Source organism: Triplophysa dalaica, chromosome 22 (assembly GCF_015846415.1).
Source record: "Triplophysa dalaica isolate WHDGS20190420 chromosome 22, ASM1584641v1, whole genome shotgun sequence".
Lineage (NCBI taxonomy): Eukaryota > Metazoa > Chordata > Actinopteri > Cypriniformes > Nemacheilidae > Triplophysa > Triplophysa dalaica.
Genome location: NC_079563.1, coordinates 3,708,387 through 3,726,071, shown reverse-complemented (window position 1 = coordinate 3,726,071; position 17,685 = coordinate 3,708,387). Strand labels below are relative to the sequence as shown.

Sequence of the window (17,685 nt, the reverse complement as noted above, 5' to 3'; positions counted from 1 at the left end):
ACACTCTCAAGGCAGGAGCTTTCACAAGTTCACCTGAGACGATAATGAAGATAGCAGGGGTAGTAAAAGTATGTGTGTTTGGCGTGCTGTCCGGGGAGTGGGTTCCGGCCACACCCAGAACTCACCTGCTCACCTGGGAGTCCTGCTATCAACAAGAGCTCAAGTAGAGGAGCCGGGAAGGTGCTGGGTTGTGTAATGTCTACTTATTTGCTGGTTCACTTGAGCTGATAGGGTAGACTATGATTGCTGATTGCGAACCAGCCGGTCTTAATTATATAGTCTGGCTTCTCCCGAACTTTGTTAGTCATAAGTCAACCATTAACATCATTAAATGTTCACGATGACGTCGTCTACGTAAGTAGGTCTAACGCAAAAGTAAAAATTTGGTTTAAGGGTAATCCACAGACTACCAAGCATAAACTCCAAAACACTGGTTATAAATCCAAACAGAGCAAACACATACAAAGAGCAATCCAAACACATAATCCAATAAACAGACAAAAACACAGATAAATGTTCAAAACTTGAAAAACTGCAAATTAAGAAACCAAAACAAGGACCTGGGAAACCTGACCAGGAACCACTCAGAATGACTGACTAAACCTGGTTATATAGATAACGGTGCAAGAGATACAGTTGAAAGAAAAAGTATGTGAACCCTTTGGGCATACTTGGATTTCTTCATAAATTGGTCATAAAATGTGTTCTGATCTTCATCTAAGTCACAACAATAGAAAAACACAGTCTGCTTAAACTAATACCGCACAAACATTATACGTTTTCATGTTTTTATTGAACACAACATGTAAACATTCATAGCTCCAATCCAGGGCACTCCAATTGGTGACCATGACATAGAGCTACAAAAAGTAAAAAGTGAATATAAGGAAATAGAAAAACTGAAAAAAAAATCCCCTTTTCAACATCAGGGCGATGATCAATAAGTTTTTATTGCCTGGAGTTGATGAAAATCTTCCAGAAAGAGAATGTGTCTACATTGTCTTAATGCAGAGTGAGGAGAAGCATTTAAGTGGCCAAAGACTCTTCCAAAATAACAGATGGAAAATTGTAGAATTAAGTTGAATTTTGGGCAATGTTATGTTTAAGCTGCACACGCCTGCGCAGGCTGCAGCAGACTCCCGCACAGCGTAGTTTGAGACCACACAGATGACGGCCATCCACGCGGGACACAGCAAAAATGGCGAAACGAAAAGAAGAAACGTTCCTGGTAAATCTGTTAAATTGTCCGACATATTCAGCCATGGAGTTGTGTGCAAAAGTGGGTCCCCAGCAGAAATCAAAGGAGATTTTTCAACCGGGAAAAGGTGGACAGAGTGGAAGCTTGACTACCTAAAACGCCACTTAATACAAAAATGTCACACTGATGCTGTGAAATCAATGTAAAATCAAAAGCATGGAACTTCGATTAAGCAGCTTCTAGGGGAGTCAAGAGAATCGAGAGAAAAATGTTCGCTTGATTTTTAGTGCCAGGTTGTTTGACTTGAATTTCAATCTGTGCTCAAGGAAACAACTTTTGCTTCACGATTCTTGAGCCAATCATGGCGATTAGAGACTCCAATCAATCTGCTTGGTGTCTGTTGACTGACAGGGTCATTTGGTAATTTATACATGGTTGTATTGTTACAATGTTGTGAGAATCTGGATTTCGTCCTGTCCTCTACAAATATTGCATATGTGTTTAATACAAAGTTCATATATCATATATACCCTTCCCATTGTTGTGACAGCGAGGCTAGCAACGATAATTAATAAAATAATTATTAACGCACGAATGTGAATATAAGGCAGTCATGATCACACTGTAATTTGGGATCGAAGTGTTAGCTTTGAGGTAGAGGCTTTGTTACTCACAAAATGTTATTGATATCACTGTTACTGCATGTATTGAAATATTGGTGTCAGAAAAGGACGGTGAATATAATATCCCCCTCTGAACACAATATAATACATGCAGCGTTGTTGAAACTGTTGGTCGATTGAACACAAGGGTTTTTCTTTGTTTTGTTTTGTCTGTACTTTACTGTTTTATCACCGCCTGGTTTGAAGTGTAAGATGGGAAATTCTGTTTCAAGGCCACTGCCGGGAGAAACGCCAGTGGCATTTATGTACAGAAATAATCAGGGATTTTATATAGATCCATATGATAGCAATCTCGCAGGATGGTCGGAGGGAATAAAAACGAAAATTGATATTCCCTATCCGAGGGAAGGGTCCTTTTCTGATGAGTGTATGTTATTGGCAAAGGGTATGTCACATGAAGGCTGGGGAGATCCAACATGGGATTATTCATACATGAATAAAGCTTATGCAGTATGGAAAGACATGAAAAGGTTTGGGACCAGGGTCCGGAAAAAACTAAAATGGTACGTATGCAAATCAAAACCAGTGGCCATTAGAAAAGCTGCCGGGATACACTGCCCCTTACCAAACACAGACTTCTCCCTCTGCACAATCACTGTCGACGAAACCGGAAAAGTTAATTGATAAACCTAATGTAACTACAAACCCTCAAAATTCAATGGTTTGGGTATGCGCTGGAAACACGCTAAATGATAGACCGATAAGAAAAGTTTGCCTTCCCCACAATTATCAATTGAAAATGATAAAATCACAAACAGGGATACGGGGGCAAACCCACATGCGTTGTTTGGGAAACTTCTACAGATGTTGAAATATTTTTTTAGACAGATAAGAGTGTTTCTTGATAAATGTCTAGGGAATCAACAGGACTTATCTTTTGAAACAGCCAGCAAGAGAGACTCAGCTGCTCAAATTTTTGTGCGTTTTAAGAAAGCATGGATTGAAGATTGAATACATTATTCCAGGTGCTCCACTAAATCTTTTAGGTCATGATATGATGCATAAATTAGGCATGGATATTAGGTTTACCGATCATAAAGAAAGTTGTTTTACAAGTGGACTGATAAGCGGCTCAAGGGTATCTGTCTCCGGTGGAAGCATGCCTACTGGGGTGAACACCATGATTAACCCTTTGTTATGGTCTCAGTTCAGGGATGACACCGGTTTCATTGATATGGAACCTTACAGGGCTAAACTTAAAACAAACAAACCTGTCTACATTAAACAATACCCTTTGTCTAAAGATAAGGAACAAGGAATTCAACATTTGATTGAAAATTTTGTCAAGCAGGGTGTCCTCGAACAAACACATTCACCCTATAACACACCAATTAATCCTGTTGTGAAAGCTAATGGGAAAACTTGGAGATTAACTCAAGATTTAAGAGCAGTTAATCAGTTAATCATACCACTCGCACCAATTGTGCCTGATGTTTTGACAGTTATGAATTCAGTGCCACATTCGCACAAGTATTTCACAGTAATAGATTTGTGTTCAGCCTTTTTCTCTGTACCTGTACACCCAGATACTCAGCCTTTGTTAGCTTTTACATTTAAAGGACAGCAATATTCGTGGAAACACCTTGCTCAGGGCTATGTAGACTCACCCGCTGTCTTTTCTGCAGCAGTGCACAGAACTTTGGCCAAAATGACTGATCTGCCTTCATCAGTTTGTGTTCATCAGTTTGCAGATGACATCCTCGTGTCGGGGGAGACGGAGGAGGACTGAGAAAAAGCATCTATAATTGTTTGCAATGTACTGGCTGAAAGAGGTTTTAAAGCCTTGAAAGAGAAACTGCAATGGGTCAGAACTAAGGTGACCTATTTGGGACATGTGCTGATGCAGGGTCTCAGAGCAATATCCACAGATAGGGTCCAGCTGATAAGAAAGGTTAAGTCCCCACGAACAGTGCAGCAGCTACAAAGCTTTCTGGGACTAATTAACTATTGTAGACAGTGGATACCTGACTGCGCGATTCACCATAGGCACCTGAGGGGTCTGATCGATCACAAAGCTCCACCAAACACACCATTGGAGTGGACTGCGGAAGCAGATGAACTGGGGCTTGAAAGCAGCCATCACAACCGCACCAGCATTGGGCCTGCCAGACTACACCAAGCCTTTTCACTTGCATGCTAGGGAGGCAGTGGGTGCAGCTTTAGGGGTCCTGTTGGAACTGCATGGCTCAACATATAGGCCAGTTGCATACCTTTCTAAGAAGTTAGATAACATAGTCACAGGTATGCCAGCATGTCTTCGTGCTGTGGCTGCAGCTGCTCTGATTGTACAGATGGCTGAGAAAACTGTGCTGTCACACCCTTTAATATTAAATGCATCCCATCAGATAGGTGCAATTTTACACAACATGCAAACACAATAACAGAACACCACTCGGTTTCAGATCAGGGGGGCCGTTCCTCCCAATCACGCCCCTCCAGGTATCACTGTCGTTGCTCACATGGGCGTTGAAGTCCCCCAGCAGACCGACGGAGTCCCCAGTCGGGGCGCTTTCCAGCACCCCTCCCACAGTCTCCAAGAAGGCCGGGTACTCTACACTGCCATTTGGCCCATAGGCGCACACAAGTCACAGTTTGGCCATAACGAACACCATGTTCAAGCATAAGGGTGTCCATCAGTGCAGATGGCACCAGGACACCCTTGGCCGGAGGTCAATGATCGACTTTGTGGTTGTTTCATCTGACCTGTGGCCGTATGTCTTGGATACTCGGGTGAAGAGAGGGGCGGAGCTGTCAACTGATCTCCACCTGGTGGTGAGTTGGATCCGATGGCGAGGGAGGAAGCTGGACAGCCCCGGCAGACCCAAACATACTGTGAGGGTCTGTCGGGAACATTTGGCCGAATTGCCTGTCAGAAAGATCTTCAACTTCCACCTCCGGCAGAGCTTCGACCAGATCCCGAGGGAGTCTGGAGATATTGAGTCCGAGTGGACTATGTTCTCCACCTCCATTGTCAACGCGGCTGTGGCCGTAAGGTCTCCGGTGCCTGTAGAGGCGGCAATCCCCAAACCCGGTGGTGGACACCAGAAGTAAGGGATGCCATCAAGCTGAAGAAGGAGTCCTATCGGGCCTGGCTGGCTTGTGGGACTCCAGAGGCAGCTGACAGGTACCGACAGGCCAAGCGGACGGCAGCCTTGATGGTTGGGGAGGCAAAAACTCGGGCCTGGGAGGAATTCGGTGAGGCCATGGAGAAGGACTATCGGTCGGCCTCAAAGAGATTCTGGCAAACCGTCCGGCGCCTCAGGAGGGGTCCTCTTCCATTGAGGAAGCTGAGGCTGAGGGCTCGGACGCGGACTCGACCATCACTCGGGCCGAAGTCACCGAGGTAGTCAAGAAACTCCTCTGTGGCAGGGCACCGGGGGTGGACGAGATCCGCCCTGAGTACCTCAAGTCTCTGGATGTTGTGGGGCTGAATTGGCTGACACGCCTCTGCAGCATCGCGTGGGGGTCGGGGACAGTGCCCTTTCTACTGGCAGCCCGGGGTGGTGGTCCCTCTTTTTAAGAAGGGGGACCGGAGGGTGTGCTCGAACTATCAGGGATCACACTTCTCAGCCTCCCCGGGAAAGTCTATGGACAGGGTACTGGAGAGGAGAATCCGGCCAATGGTAGAACCTCGGATTCAGGAGGAACAGTGTGGTTTCCGTCCCGGTCTTGGAACACTGGACCAGCTCTATACCTTCTCCAGGGTGCTGGAGGGTTCATGGGAGTTTGCCCAACCAATCCACATGTGTTTTGTGGATTTGGAGAAGGCATTCGACTGTGTCCCTTGCGACATCTTGTGGAGGGTGCTCCGGGAGTATGGGATTCGGGACCCTTTGCTAAGGGCTATCCGGTCCCTGTACGACCGGAGCAGGAGCTTGGTTCGCATTGCCGGCAGGAAGTCAGACTTGTTCCCGGTGCATGTTGGACTCCGGCAGGGCTGCCCTTTGTCGCCGGTTCTGTTCATAATTTTTATGGACAGAATGTCTAGGCGCAGCCAGGGGCCGGAGGGCATTGGGTTTGGGGACCACACGATTTCATCTCTGCTCTTTGCAGATGATGTCGTCGTGCTGGTTGCATCAGACCAGGACCTTCAGCATGCACTGGGACGGTTTGCAGCCGAGTGCGAAGCGACTGGGATGAGAATCAGCACCTCCAAATCTGAGGCCATGGTTCTCAGTCGGAAAAGGGTGGCTTGCTCACTTCAGGTAGGTGGAGAGTTCCTGCCTCAAGTGGAGGAGTTCAAGTATCTGGGGGTCTTGTTCACGAGTGAGGGAAGGATGGAACGGGAGATTGACAGACGGATCGGTGCAGCTTCTGCAGTAATGCGGATCGCTGTACCGGTCTGTCGTGGTGAAGAAGGAGCTGAGCAGCAAGGCGAAGCTCTCGATTTACCGGTCAATCTACGTTCCCACTCTCACCTATAGTCATGAGCTGTGGGTCATGACCGAAAGGACAATATCCCGGATACAGGCGGCCGAAATGAGCTTTCTCCGCAGGGTGGCTGGGCGATCCCTTAGAGCTAGGGTGAGAAGCTTGATCACTCGGGAGGAGCTCAGAGTAGATCCGCTGCTCCTTCACATCGAGAGGGGCCAGCTGAGGTGACTCGGGCATCTTTTCCGGATGCCCCTGGACGCCTTCCCGGGAAGGTGTCCTGGGCATGTCCCACCGGGAGGAGACCCCAGGGAAGACCTAGGACACGCAGGAGGGACTATGTCTCAGGAGAGGTGAAAGAAGCTTTCAATTCGGCTCAATTCGGCTCAAGCAGCAGAGTTGATAGCATTAATATGGGCCTGTGAGCTGATGACAGGAAGGAGAGTAACAATTTACACAGACTCTAGGTAAAGCGTGGAGTATTCTTCACCATTGTGCCAAAATGTGGGAAGCAAGAAGTTTCAAAACGCTGATGGAAAGCCAATAGCACATGCAAATCTGATAGGACAGTTAACTGAAGCAGTTCAGCTTCCGCTCGAAGTGGCCATAGTTAAGGTCAAGTGTCACGCTTCGGGGGAGGATGAACAGGCTATAGGCAACAGAAGGGCTGATGAAGCCGCAAAGGCAGGAGCCCAAACTCAGACTAAATCACCATTTCATTCAAAAAAATGAAACACATGTATCAATGACGGTGCACATAACGAATTTACCTGACATTGTGAAAATCTGGATTCCATCCTGTCCTCTACAAATATTGCATCTGTGTTTAATACAAAGTCCATATATCATATGTATTCATTCGTATTCATTCCATTCCATTCCTTTTTCTACCGCTTATCCGAACTACGTCGGGTCACGGGGAGCCTGCGCCTATCTCAGGAGTTCATTCGTATTCATTCCTATTAATATTAGTTTTTATTGATATAAGATGTGCCTTACTTTCTTGTTGTTTAACCTCGTTGAAAGTTGTATCGTATCTTATGCTGTCTTATGTTGATATAAGTATCTGTTCTTCTCCATCTCAAGGTTCCTAATGATGTCTAGGGACAATTGTTTTGATATTGTAATATCAAATACGTGATCATATCTGATTGTTCAGGAGGAATAAGACTAAACAGAAAGTCTGGTGGTTTTATATGACACCTCCTGTTTCAAGCTTATAAATATTAGTCCTTAAAACTATTGGACTCTGATTGAACAAGCATCTGGTGTCTGTGTCAAACTTTGTCTCCAGATCTGCAAACTCTGTGTGTTCCGTCGACTAGACTCTTCAACCGTAGAATATTGTTTAGACAAGGGGACATAAGAAGTTTACATTCTTACAAATGTCATCTATCAAGTAATGTGATTTATTAGGCTACAAGAAAACTGTTCAAATCAGACAAAAAAGGGCAAGTGTCCTATGGTGCCTTCTTGGTGTGCAATTTATTAAAACTTAAAAAGCAGAATTACATAAAGTACTCAATAGCGATGAAACAATACACAGAATTAATGATTGTATACATGGTCCATGATTAGGTTTGTGAATACATTTTCAACATTTATTTTCAAATCACAATTCACATTGACAAATTATAATTTTCTTGAAGAACTGAAAAGGAACAAAAATAAAAACAAATTAAAATATTGATTTGACTAGTGGTTTGGGCTTGGGAGACCAATCACTCAAATACAATTTGCATGGCAGTCTCCTTGCCAGGGGAGTTTACATGTGGAAATACCACAGATGCACTTTATAACACACGAGGTAACACATCTGGCTGAACCCCGGAACAAAGGACTGCCGAAAGGAGGAACCGACCAACCTCATTGAAGGAAACAGATTAGGTCTCTGTTTAGAGGAAGACAGCAGAAATAACTTCATATGGACTACCAACAAGGAAATCTCTAAAGGACCACAAGCACCAAAGAAAGGTTTCAAGAGGGCATCAAGCCAGGCCTGCCTGGGAGAAATCTGAAGATAAGATCCTGCTTGCACAAGGATTTCACATCCAACATAGCTTGTCATGGGAGTCGTTAAGACTTCAACCTCTGCTGATTCTATAGTTGGAGGTGTTGCAATCGCTAAAAGCAACGGGACTGGTACCCTCCGTCGTGATTTATTTACACACAATCTGTAAAGTCACCTACACAACGTTGATTAAGTTTCAGAAAGGGAACTCTCAAATCTATTTATATTCTGATAAGTGTCATCAAACTGTGCTTTGAATAGTGACATCAGTTTCTTCTTTAAGCAGTGATATGACTTATTTGTGTTTCTGCTGATGTCTTTGAAGGCCAACAAACCTGTTAAAACTCTTTCCACATGGTACACAGTAATAGAGGTTCACTCCTGTGTGTGTTTTCTGGTGTCTACTAAGGTAACTCGACCGAGAGAAATTCTTTTCACACTGTGTGCAGTGATATGGCTTCTCATCTGTGTGTGTTTGCTGGTGTACAATAAGGTGACTTGACTGAGAGAAACTCTTCCCACACTGTGAGCAGTGATACGGCTTCTCTCCGGTGTGTGAGCGTAGATGTCTTTTAAGATTACTTGACCGAGAGAAACACTTCCCACACTGTGTGCAGCGATACGGCTTCTCTCCTGTGTGTGTTTGTTGGTGTCCAATAAGATTAACCAAATGAGAGAAACTTTTACCACACTGTGTGCAGTGATACGGCTTCTCTCCAGTGTGTATACGCTGATGTGAACGGAGATCACCTAACCGAGAGAAACTCTTCCCACACTGTGTGCAGTGATGAGGCTTCTCTCCTGTATGTGTGCGCTTGTGTGCAATAAGACAACGTAATAAAGAGAAACTCTTCCCACAATCTGCACAATTATGAGTTTTCTTCTTGCCTTCTCTGTTTTTTAGTTCGTTTGGAGTGGTAGAGCAGAGATAATCAGATGATACATGTTCTGTTTTCAAGGTCGTTTTAGGTACCATGTCCTCACTGTCAGTCTCTCCACATTTCAGGATTTTGTCACACTCCTCATGATGGCATCTTCTCATATGTTTGTGGAGATATGTTTGAGCCGTGAATGACAATGAACACACAGAGCAGGAAAACACTGGACAGGCACCGTTCTCTAAAAAAGACAAAAATGGAAAAGAAGTCAAACCTCATTCAACATTACAAGACAAAACATTACAAGGTGTCATACATTTCAGACCTGTTTCGCCTCTACTCTTCATTGAGAGCTTCCGTCCCGAAGATTCACTGTTGCTTGATAATTGCAAAAAGATGTTTAGAAACTGGGTGTGAGCTGCAGTCTGCAGGACGGTAGCTCTCTAGGAGCAGGGCTGAAGATCCCTACTCTAAACATTCTGTACTTTAATACTGCTTATTGCACAATATACACAACGTTCTCAATTACCTATTTCAGTTTCTTTCAGTTCTTATTTATTGTGTTCAGCGACCGTATGTGAATTTAAACTGCCCACTTACTCGGCTAACTAAGGAAACGCGATTAGTCAGTTGAAGTCTGCAGTAGTACTTAAGTCTGCTCAATACCTTGTTTCTTGCTGCCTAGACTGTTACCCATTGTCAGTTAAGAGTAATTTAGAATGATTTGTTTATTTAATCTAGTCGTTGAGGGACTGCTGAAGTGTTAACGTTTTCTTCCGTTGGGTACAAATGTTGAAAAAAAAAACAGCATATGCTGGTTAGCGAGGTTTCGAAGCATGGTTGCTGGTTTGAGCTGGTTTAAACTGGTCCTTGGCTGGTTATAAACTCATGACCAGCAAATGACTATCTTAAACCAGCTTAAACTAGCTACCATGCTTCAGAACCTACTGAACCAGCATATGCTGTTTTTTCAACAGGGACTATGTAAACTATTATTATTACGATTATTATTATTTGCTGCTCGAGGTTATTGCAGTAACGTTTTGTGTCCAAAGAATGAGGTCAGTTTAACACCTGAATATACTTAATGTATTTGCTGAATAAGACTTTGCGCAGCGGTCCGACTCACCAATCAATAATACAATGCAACTCTGGACAGAGAAATATTCCTTAAATTGCAGAAGCTTATCGAAACAATGACGTACATCCTCTAAAATCTCAGCCAGACTGTTACATCCGCTGCATGTAACATCCATAGGCAACAATGACATTTTGCTTCAGGGTGCACATAGGATTTCTGTCAACAATTTGAGTCTAATTATTCAAACACTTCACCATACGTTGACAACCAAAAAGGAGAAGCACTTTAGGCTATCCGTTTCAAAGAAAATCAACAAATATGAAGAAAACCACAGTGAACCTTTGCACTTACTAGAGGCATGAACACAGAGGAACTTAACAATGCTCCCCAATAGTGATGTGGTTTTACCAAAATTGTAATGTTTTCATACTAAACACATTTTAATCACTTAGTGAAAAATCCTCTTAGTTCTACGAGAGAGGAAGTGACCGAGCTGGAAGTGATTTTAGCAGAAGGACATCATCATCCTGTGTTTAAGTACCCCATTCTGCTCATGTATATACAGTGCCTTGCGAAAGTATTCGGCCCCCTTGAACTTTGCGACCTTTTGCCACATTTCAGGCTTCAAATATAAAGATATGAAACTGTAATCTTTTGTGAAGAATCAACAACAAGTGGGACACAATCATGAAGTGGAACGAAATTTATTGGATATTTCAAACTTTTTTAACAAATAAAAAACTGAAAAATTGGGCGTGCAAAATTAATTATAGCCCCCTTACTTTCAGTGCAGCAAACTCTCCCCAGAAGTTCAGTGAGGATCTCTGAATGATCCAATGTTGACCTAAATGACTAATGATGATAAATAGAATCCACCTGTGTGTTATCAAGTCTCTGTATAAATGCACCTGCACTGTGATAGTCTCAGAGGTCCGTTTAAAGCGCAGAGAGCATCATGAAGAACAAGGAACACACCAGAAAGGTCCGAGATACCGTTGTGGAGAAGTTTAAAGCCGGATTTGGATACAAAAAGATTTCCCAAGCTTTAAACATCCCAAGGAGCACTGTGCAAGCAATAATATTGAAATGGAAGGAGTATCAGACCACTGCAAATCTACCAAGATCTGGCCGTCCCTCTAAACTTTCAGCTCATACAAGGAGAAGGCTGATCAAAGATGCAGCCAAGAGGCCCATGATCACTCTGGATGAACTGCAGAGATCTACAGCTGAGGTGGGAGACCCTGTCCATAGGACACAATCAGTCGTATACTGCACAAATCTGGCCTATATGGAAGAGTGGCAAGAAGAAAGCCATTTCTTAAAGATATCCATAAAAAGTGTTGTTTAAAGTTTGCCACAAGCCACCTGGGAGACACACTAAACATGTGGAAGAAGGTGCTCTGGTCAGATGAAACCAAAATCGAACTTTTTGGCAAAAATGCAAAACGTTATGTTTGGAGTAAAAGCAACAGAGGTCATCTCCCTGAACACACCATCCCCACTGTCAAACATGGTGGTGGCAGCATCATGATTTGGGCCTGCTTTTCTTCAGCAGGGACAGGGAAGATGGTTAAAATTGATGGGAAGATGGATGGAGCCAAATACAGGACCATTCTGGAAGAAAACCTGATGGAGTCTGCAAAAGACCTGAGACCGGGACGGAGATTTGTCTTCCAACAAGACAATGATCCAAAACATAAAGCAAAATCTACAATTGAATGGTTCACAAATAAACATATCCAGGTGTTAGAATGGACAAGTCAAAGTCCAGACCTGAATCCAATCGAGAATCTGTGGAAAGAACTGAAAACTGCTGTTCACAAATGCTCTCCAACCAACCTCACTGAGCTCGAGCTGTTTTGCAAGGAGGAATGGGCAAAAATCTCAGTCTCTCGATGTGCCTAAATGACAGAGACTTACCCAAAGCGACTTACAGCTGTAATCGCAGCAAAAGGTGGCGCTACATAGTATTAACTTAAGGGGGCAGAATAATTTTGCACGCCCAATTTTTCATTTTTGTTAAAAAAGTTTGAAATATCCAATAAATTTCGTTCCACTTCATGATTGTGTCCCACTTGTTGTTGATTCTTCACAAAAATTACAGCTTCATATCTTTATGTTTGAAGCCTGAAATGTGGCAAAAGGTCGCAAAGTTATTAGCTAATACTCAGCCTGAGTATTAGCACTCAGGCTGTTAGCATTCCCAGCCTTTAGTTTCTGAATATTGCCTTTACTGCTTAACTCACTGTTCTCATTATGACACCACTAATGGCTAATGATTCAGATATGTGTTTAACGTTACCTCTGAGTGCAGATGATGAATCTTTCTTCGCACTTCAGTCAGAACTGGAAGTATTGGAGAAGCAGATCCACGATCTACTCGAGAGGCAAACACGTCTGCGAGAACGTAAAACGGCGATGGAAACATCCCGGGCTGACGCTCGCAAAGCTGCGGTAAGTGTTCGACGTGATTGTAATACTCCTATCACTTCTACTCCCTGTGTTTCTATGCACAGAGCCCAGGCTTCAAGATCACGACGAGCCGAAATGAACTTCACTCCTGCACCTGCACACACACGGCGGAAGGCGAAATCCAGGACCGGAGCGATGACCTCTCCCCCACCGCCGCGACCGGTCTTCGAGATTTCTACGAGAAATCGCTTTGCCGCCCTCTGCGAGACGAAATCCAACGCTGTGGTCATCGGAGACTCAATCGTCCGGAACGTACGCGCCTCCTTCAATGAAGGTAAGGTGCGCACTCACTGTTTTCCTGGCGCCCGTGTTCTCGATGTGTCTGCGCAGGTAACTGCGATTCTGAAGGAGGATGCAAGAGTAGGAGCCGTAGTTCTGCACGCGGGGGTGAATGATGTGAGAATGCGGCAGTCGGAGATCCTGAAGAGGGACTTCAGGAGTCTGGTCGATACTGTTCGCAACGCATCGCCCACGGCGAGGATCATCGTATCAGGGCCGCTTCCAACTTACCGACGAGGGAACGAAAAGTTCAGTAGACTATTTATGCTTAATAATTGGTTAATGTCATGGTGTATTGAACAGAAGCTGCTCTTTGTAAATAATTTTGATCTGTTCTGGGAGCGACCAAGGCTTTTCCGCCCCGACGGGCTGCACCCCAGCAGCATTGGAGCGGAAATTCTGTCTGACAACATCTCAAAGACGCTACGCACCATTTGACTAGTAAGTACAAATTTTAACTACAGTCTGTGTTCTTCTCACCCAACTGTTAAGAATGTTACTGCTTTCAAATGCATAGAGACTGTGTCTGTCCCCCGAATAATACAACCAAATAATAATTTATTTAAAAGTCAGAGAAAAAATCTTATCATGATTAAACCAAAAGACAATATATTTAATGAGCAAAACCAACGCCTAAAGTTTGGGCTACTTAATATTAGATCACTAAATTCAAAGGCAGTTATTGTAAATGAAATGATCACAGACAACAGTTTTGATATACTTTGCCTCACTGAAACCTGGCTTAAGCCAAATGATTATTTTGGTCTAAATGAGTCTACTCCTCCAAGCTACGGTTATATTCATGAGCCACGTCCGGTTGGTCGAGGTGGTGGTGTCGCAACAATATTTAGAGACTTTCATACCGTTACTCGGAGAACAATGCATACATTTAAATCATTTGAAATGCTTGCGTTGAACATAACAGTTCCAAACAAAAGTAAAAAATCATTGGTCTCTCTTACATTGGTTACTGTGTATAGACCCCCTGGGCCTTACACTAATTTTCTGATAGAGTTCGCAGACTTCTTATCGGATCTATTGGTTAACGTCGATAAAGTACTGATTGTTGGAGATTTTAATATCCACGTAGACAGTGCTAACGATCCATTAGCTGTGGCGTTTAAAGAACTACTAGACTCTTGTGGTGTAACACAATACATCAATAGACCTACTCATCGCCTTAATCATACCCTAGACTTGATTATATCTCACGGAGCCGATCTAACCAATATCGATATTATACCTCAAAGCGACGATGTTTCCGATCACCATCTTATAATATGTACACTGCGCACTGCAGAAATCAGTTGTATATCTCGTTATCGACAAGGTAGAACAATCACCTCAACTACTAAAGATAGTTTCGTAAAGAACTTGCCAGATCTGACTTCTCTAATTACCTTTCCAACGAATATAAAATTGCTCGATGACATGACCAGCAACATGGGCACTATTTTCTCTAATACATTAGAAGCGGTCGCACCTATGAAGTCAAAAAGGATAAATGAAAAGAACATAGCACCATGGTATGATAACACCACTCGCGCCCTAAAAAGAGAAACGCGTAAACTGGAGCGAAAATGGAAACAAACCCAATTAGAGGTCTTTAAAATTGCATGGAAAGAGAGTGCAAGCTGTTACAAAAAGGCACTAAAAGCAGCAAAAGCCGAGCACTTCCGTAACCTCATAGAAAATAACAAAAACAATCCAAGGTTTTTATTTAGTACAATTGCTAAATTAACAAACAAACAGACTCCACCTGACCTGGGTATTCCGCCGCACCTTGGTAGCAATGAATTCATGAAATTTTTTACAGAGAAAATCGAAATAATACGAGACAACATAGCTAAAACCAAACCTCCAAGTTTGTCGGAAGAATTAGTTTCAACCGTCAGACAAAAAGAAAAGCTAGAGTGTTTTTCTCCTATAAATCAGGAAGATTTAATTAAAATTATTGCAACATCCAAACCGACGACATGCTTATTAGACCCCATTCCGACTACTTTATTAAAAGAGTTACTACCTGCTGTAATTGAGCCCATTTGTAACATAATCAACTCGTCTATTAATCTAGGACATGTCCCAGGACCCTTTAAACTGGCTGTAATTAAGCCTCTTATCAAAAAACCAAATTTAGACCCAAATGAACTTGGAAGCTATAGACCGATTTCAAATCTCCCGTACTTGTCTAAAATACTAGAAAAAGTAGTGTCAACTCAACTGTGTACCTTCCTACAAAATAATGACATGCACGAAAAGTTTCAGTCTGGCTTTAGACCGCATCACAGCACTGAAACTGCGCTCGTTAGAATTACAAATGACCTTCTTATTGCTTCAGATAAAGGAAACATCTCACTCTTAGTCCTGCTTGACCTTAGTGCTGCTTTCGATACTGTAGACCATAAAATACTACTAGATCGTTTACACCATTATATCGGTATTCAGGGACAGGCACTGCAATGGTTCAGATCTTACTTAACAGACCGATATCAATACGTCCATTTAAATGGGAAATCGTCAAATCTTACGCAAGTCAATTATGGATTACCACAGGGATCGGTTTTAGGACCCTTGCTTTTCTCCATATACATGCTGCCCCTCGGCAACATTATTAGAAAACATGGAATTAGCTTCCACTGTTATGCAGATGATACTCAGCTATATATCTCATCAAGACCAGATGATTCCTTTAAGCTATCCAAACTGGCAGAGTGCATCGAGGACATAAAACATTGGATGACTAGTAATTTCCTCCTTTTAAACTCTAGCAAAACAGAAATATTACTTATAGCACCAAAATTAAGTAAACCGAATATCTCCGATTACAGCCTGCAAATTGAAAGCTGCACTGTTACTCCAACAAATACAGTTAAAGACCTAGGCGTTATATTAGACGGCAACCTGTCATTTAAAAATCACATCTCAAATATCACAAAAACAGCCTTCTTCCACCTTAGAAATGTTGCCAAATTACGAAATAGTTTATGTGTTGCAGACGCAGAAAAGCTTATTCATGCATTTGTGACCTCACGGCTTGACTATTGTAATGCTCTACTTAGTGGTTGTCCTGTATCATCGATAAACAAACTACAGTTAGTTCAGAATGCAGCTGCCAGAGTTCTTACTAGGTCAAGAAAATACGATCACATAACCCCAGTTTTATCATCGCTTCACTGGCTACCCATTAAGTATCGCATTGATTTTAAAATTATTTTAATTACTTACAAAGCCCTGAACGGTTTAGCACCTACTTACTTAACCGAGCTTTTATCACGTTACAACCCATCACGCTCGCTGAGATCTCAAAACTTAGGACTTTTGACAATACCTAGAATAACAAAATCCACCAAAGGTGGACGAGCTTTCTCATACGTAGCACCTAAACTCTGGAATAGCCTTCCTGATACTATTCGAGGGTCAGACACACTCTCCCAATTTAAATCTAGATTAAAGACACATCTTTTCAGCCAAGCTTTCACTTAATGCATAGTTAATGAACAGCAGCTACGCTAATTATTCTCTTTATTCTCTTTCCGCCTCTGCCTCGGGATGCCCATCCCGAGGTAGGAAGAAGTTCCACCATGTCCAGACGACCGACAGATGCCCATCCCGAGGTAGGAAGAAGTTCCACCATGTCCAGACGACCGACAGATGCCCATCCCCAATTTGAGATTACACCAGATACAGCTGCAGACTGACTGACCATCCCAGCTCCATCTAAGGCAATTCCACCAGCTGCCAAGAGAAATATGACCATCGGACCATCCCAGCTCAGACCACTACATCCCCAACCAAGAGCAAAGACGGACTATTTGTCTTATTAATGCTGAAGTTACAATATTTGGTATTAAATGCTAAACTAAAATCACATGTCACCAGTCTGAGTGCAGCTATGACACGTCAGAGGGGATCTGGCCCTCCCGGTTGAGCCTGGTTTCTCCCGAGGTTTTTTTCTCCATTAATCAATCATTGGAGTTTGGGTTCCTCGCCACAGCAGGGCAGTGTTGGCCTGCTCACCGGGAGACTGCATTCATTCATTTATTTATTTAGAAATTAGATGTTATTTATTAGAATGAACTTACTCGTTGTATAAATACCATGCACTGTGCTGTGTTTTAACTTTTCTGTTTTTCTTGTTTGCCCCTGTAAAGCTGCTTTGAAACAATACACATTGTGAAAAGCGCTATATAAATAAACTTGAATTGAATTGAAAGTTCAAGGGGGCCGAATACTTTCGCAAGGCACTGTATATCCAAGCAGTTGATAACAGTGACAGGTTTGGAAATCTCTGTTTTGTAGTCTTCTATTCATGAGTCTGTTGCTGTAAGGTGAACTGAATGTGTTTATCCCCACCACTCACTGCATAGAGTAGACTCTGAGAGAGTGAATGTATGAATATAATGGAAATACTGTAATGTCATTGTGACTGCCTGAATGAACTGAGATATCTGAAGATTACCAGAGATATTCTTTCTTCAACTAAAACAATATTTCACAAACAAAATAGTTTATCATACCTCTGTCAGAGCATTTAGTGTTCCACAGATGGTCAAAAGTGACGTCTAAATCTCTGGCATACTCCTCTCCATACCAGACTAGCAATTCTTCTCCAGTTTTGATTGGTCGGCAACATCTGTACAGAATCGCTTCTTTATACTGAAATGCCACCAGATTTTGTTCCTCTTCACTGCGAGCACAATTTACATATCTGA

At 42.9% G+C, this 17,685-nt stretch overlaps 1 protein-coding gene across 3 annotated transcripts in view; it reads right to left on the bottom strand.

The window, feature by feature from the left end:
• Positions 1 to 7,713: 7,713 nt before the first annotated feature.
• LOC130411273 (histone-lysine N-methyltransferase PRDM9-like) overlaps positions 7,714 to 17,685 on the bottom strand; it is a 45,242-nt gene continuing 35,270 nt past the window's right edge. For all 3 annotated transcript variants that reach the window (XM_056735747.1, XM_056735750.1, XM_056735748.1), the window contains 2 exons: positions 17,491 to 17,681; positions 7,714 to 9,382 (listed from right to left, as the gene is read on the bottom strand). In XM_056735747.1, the coding sequence (XP_056591725.1) occupies positions 8,559 to 9,382; positions 17,491 to 17,681 (1,015 nt within the window). In that variant the 3' untranslated portion in view covers positions 7,714 to 8,558. The remainder of the gene's footprint in view (positions 9,383 to 17,490; positions 17,682 to 17,685) is intronic.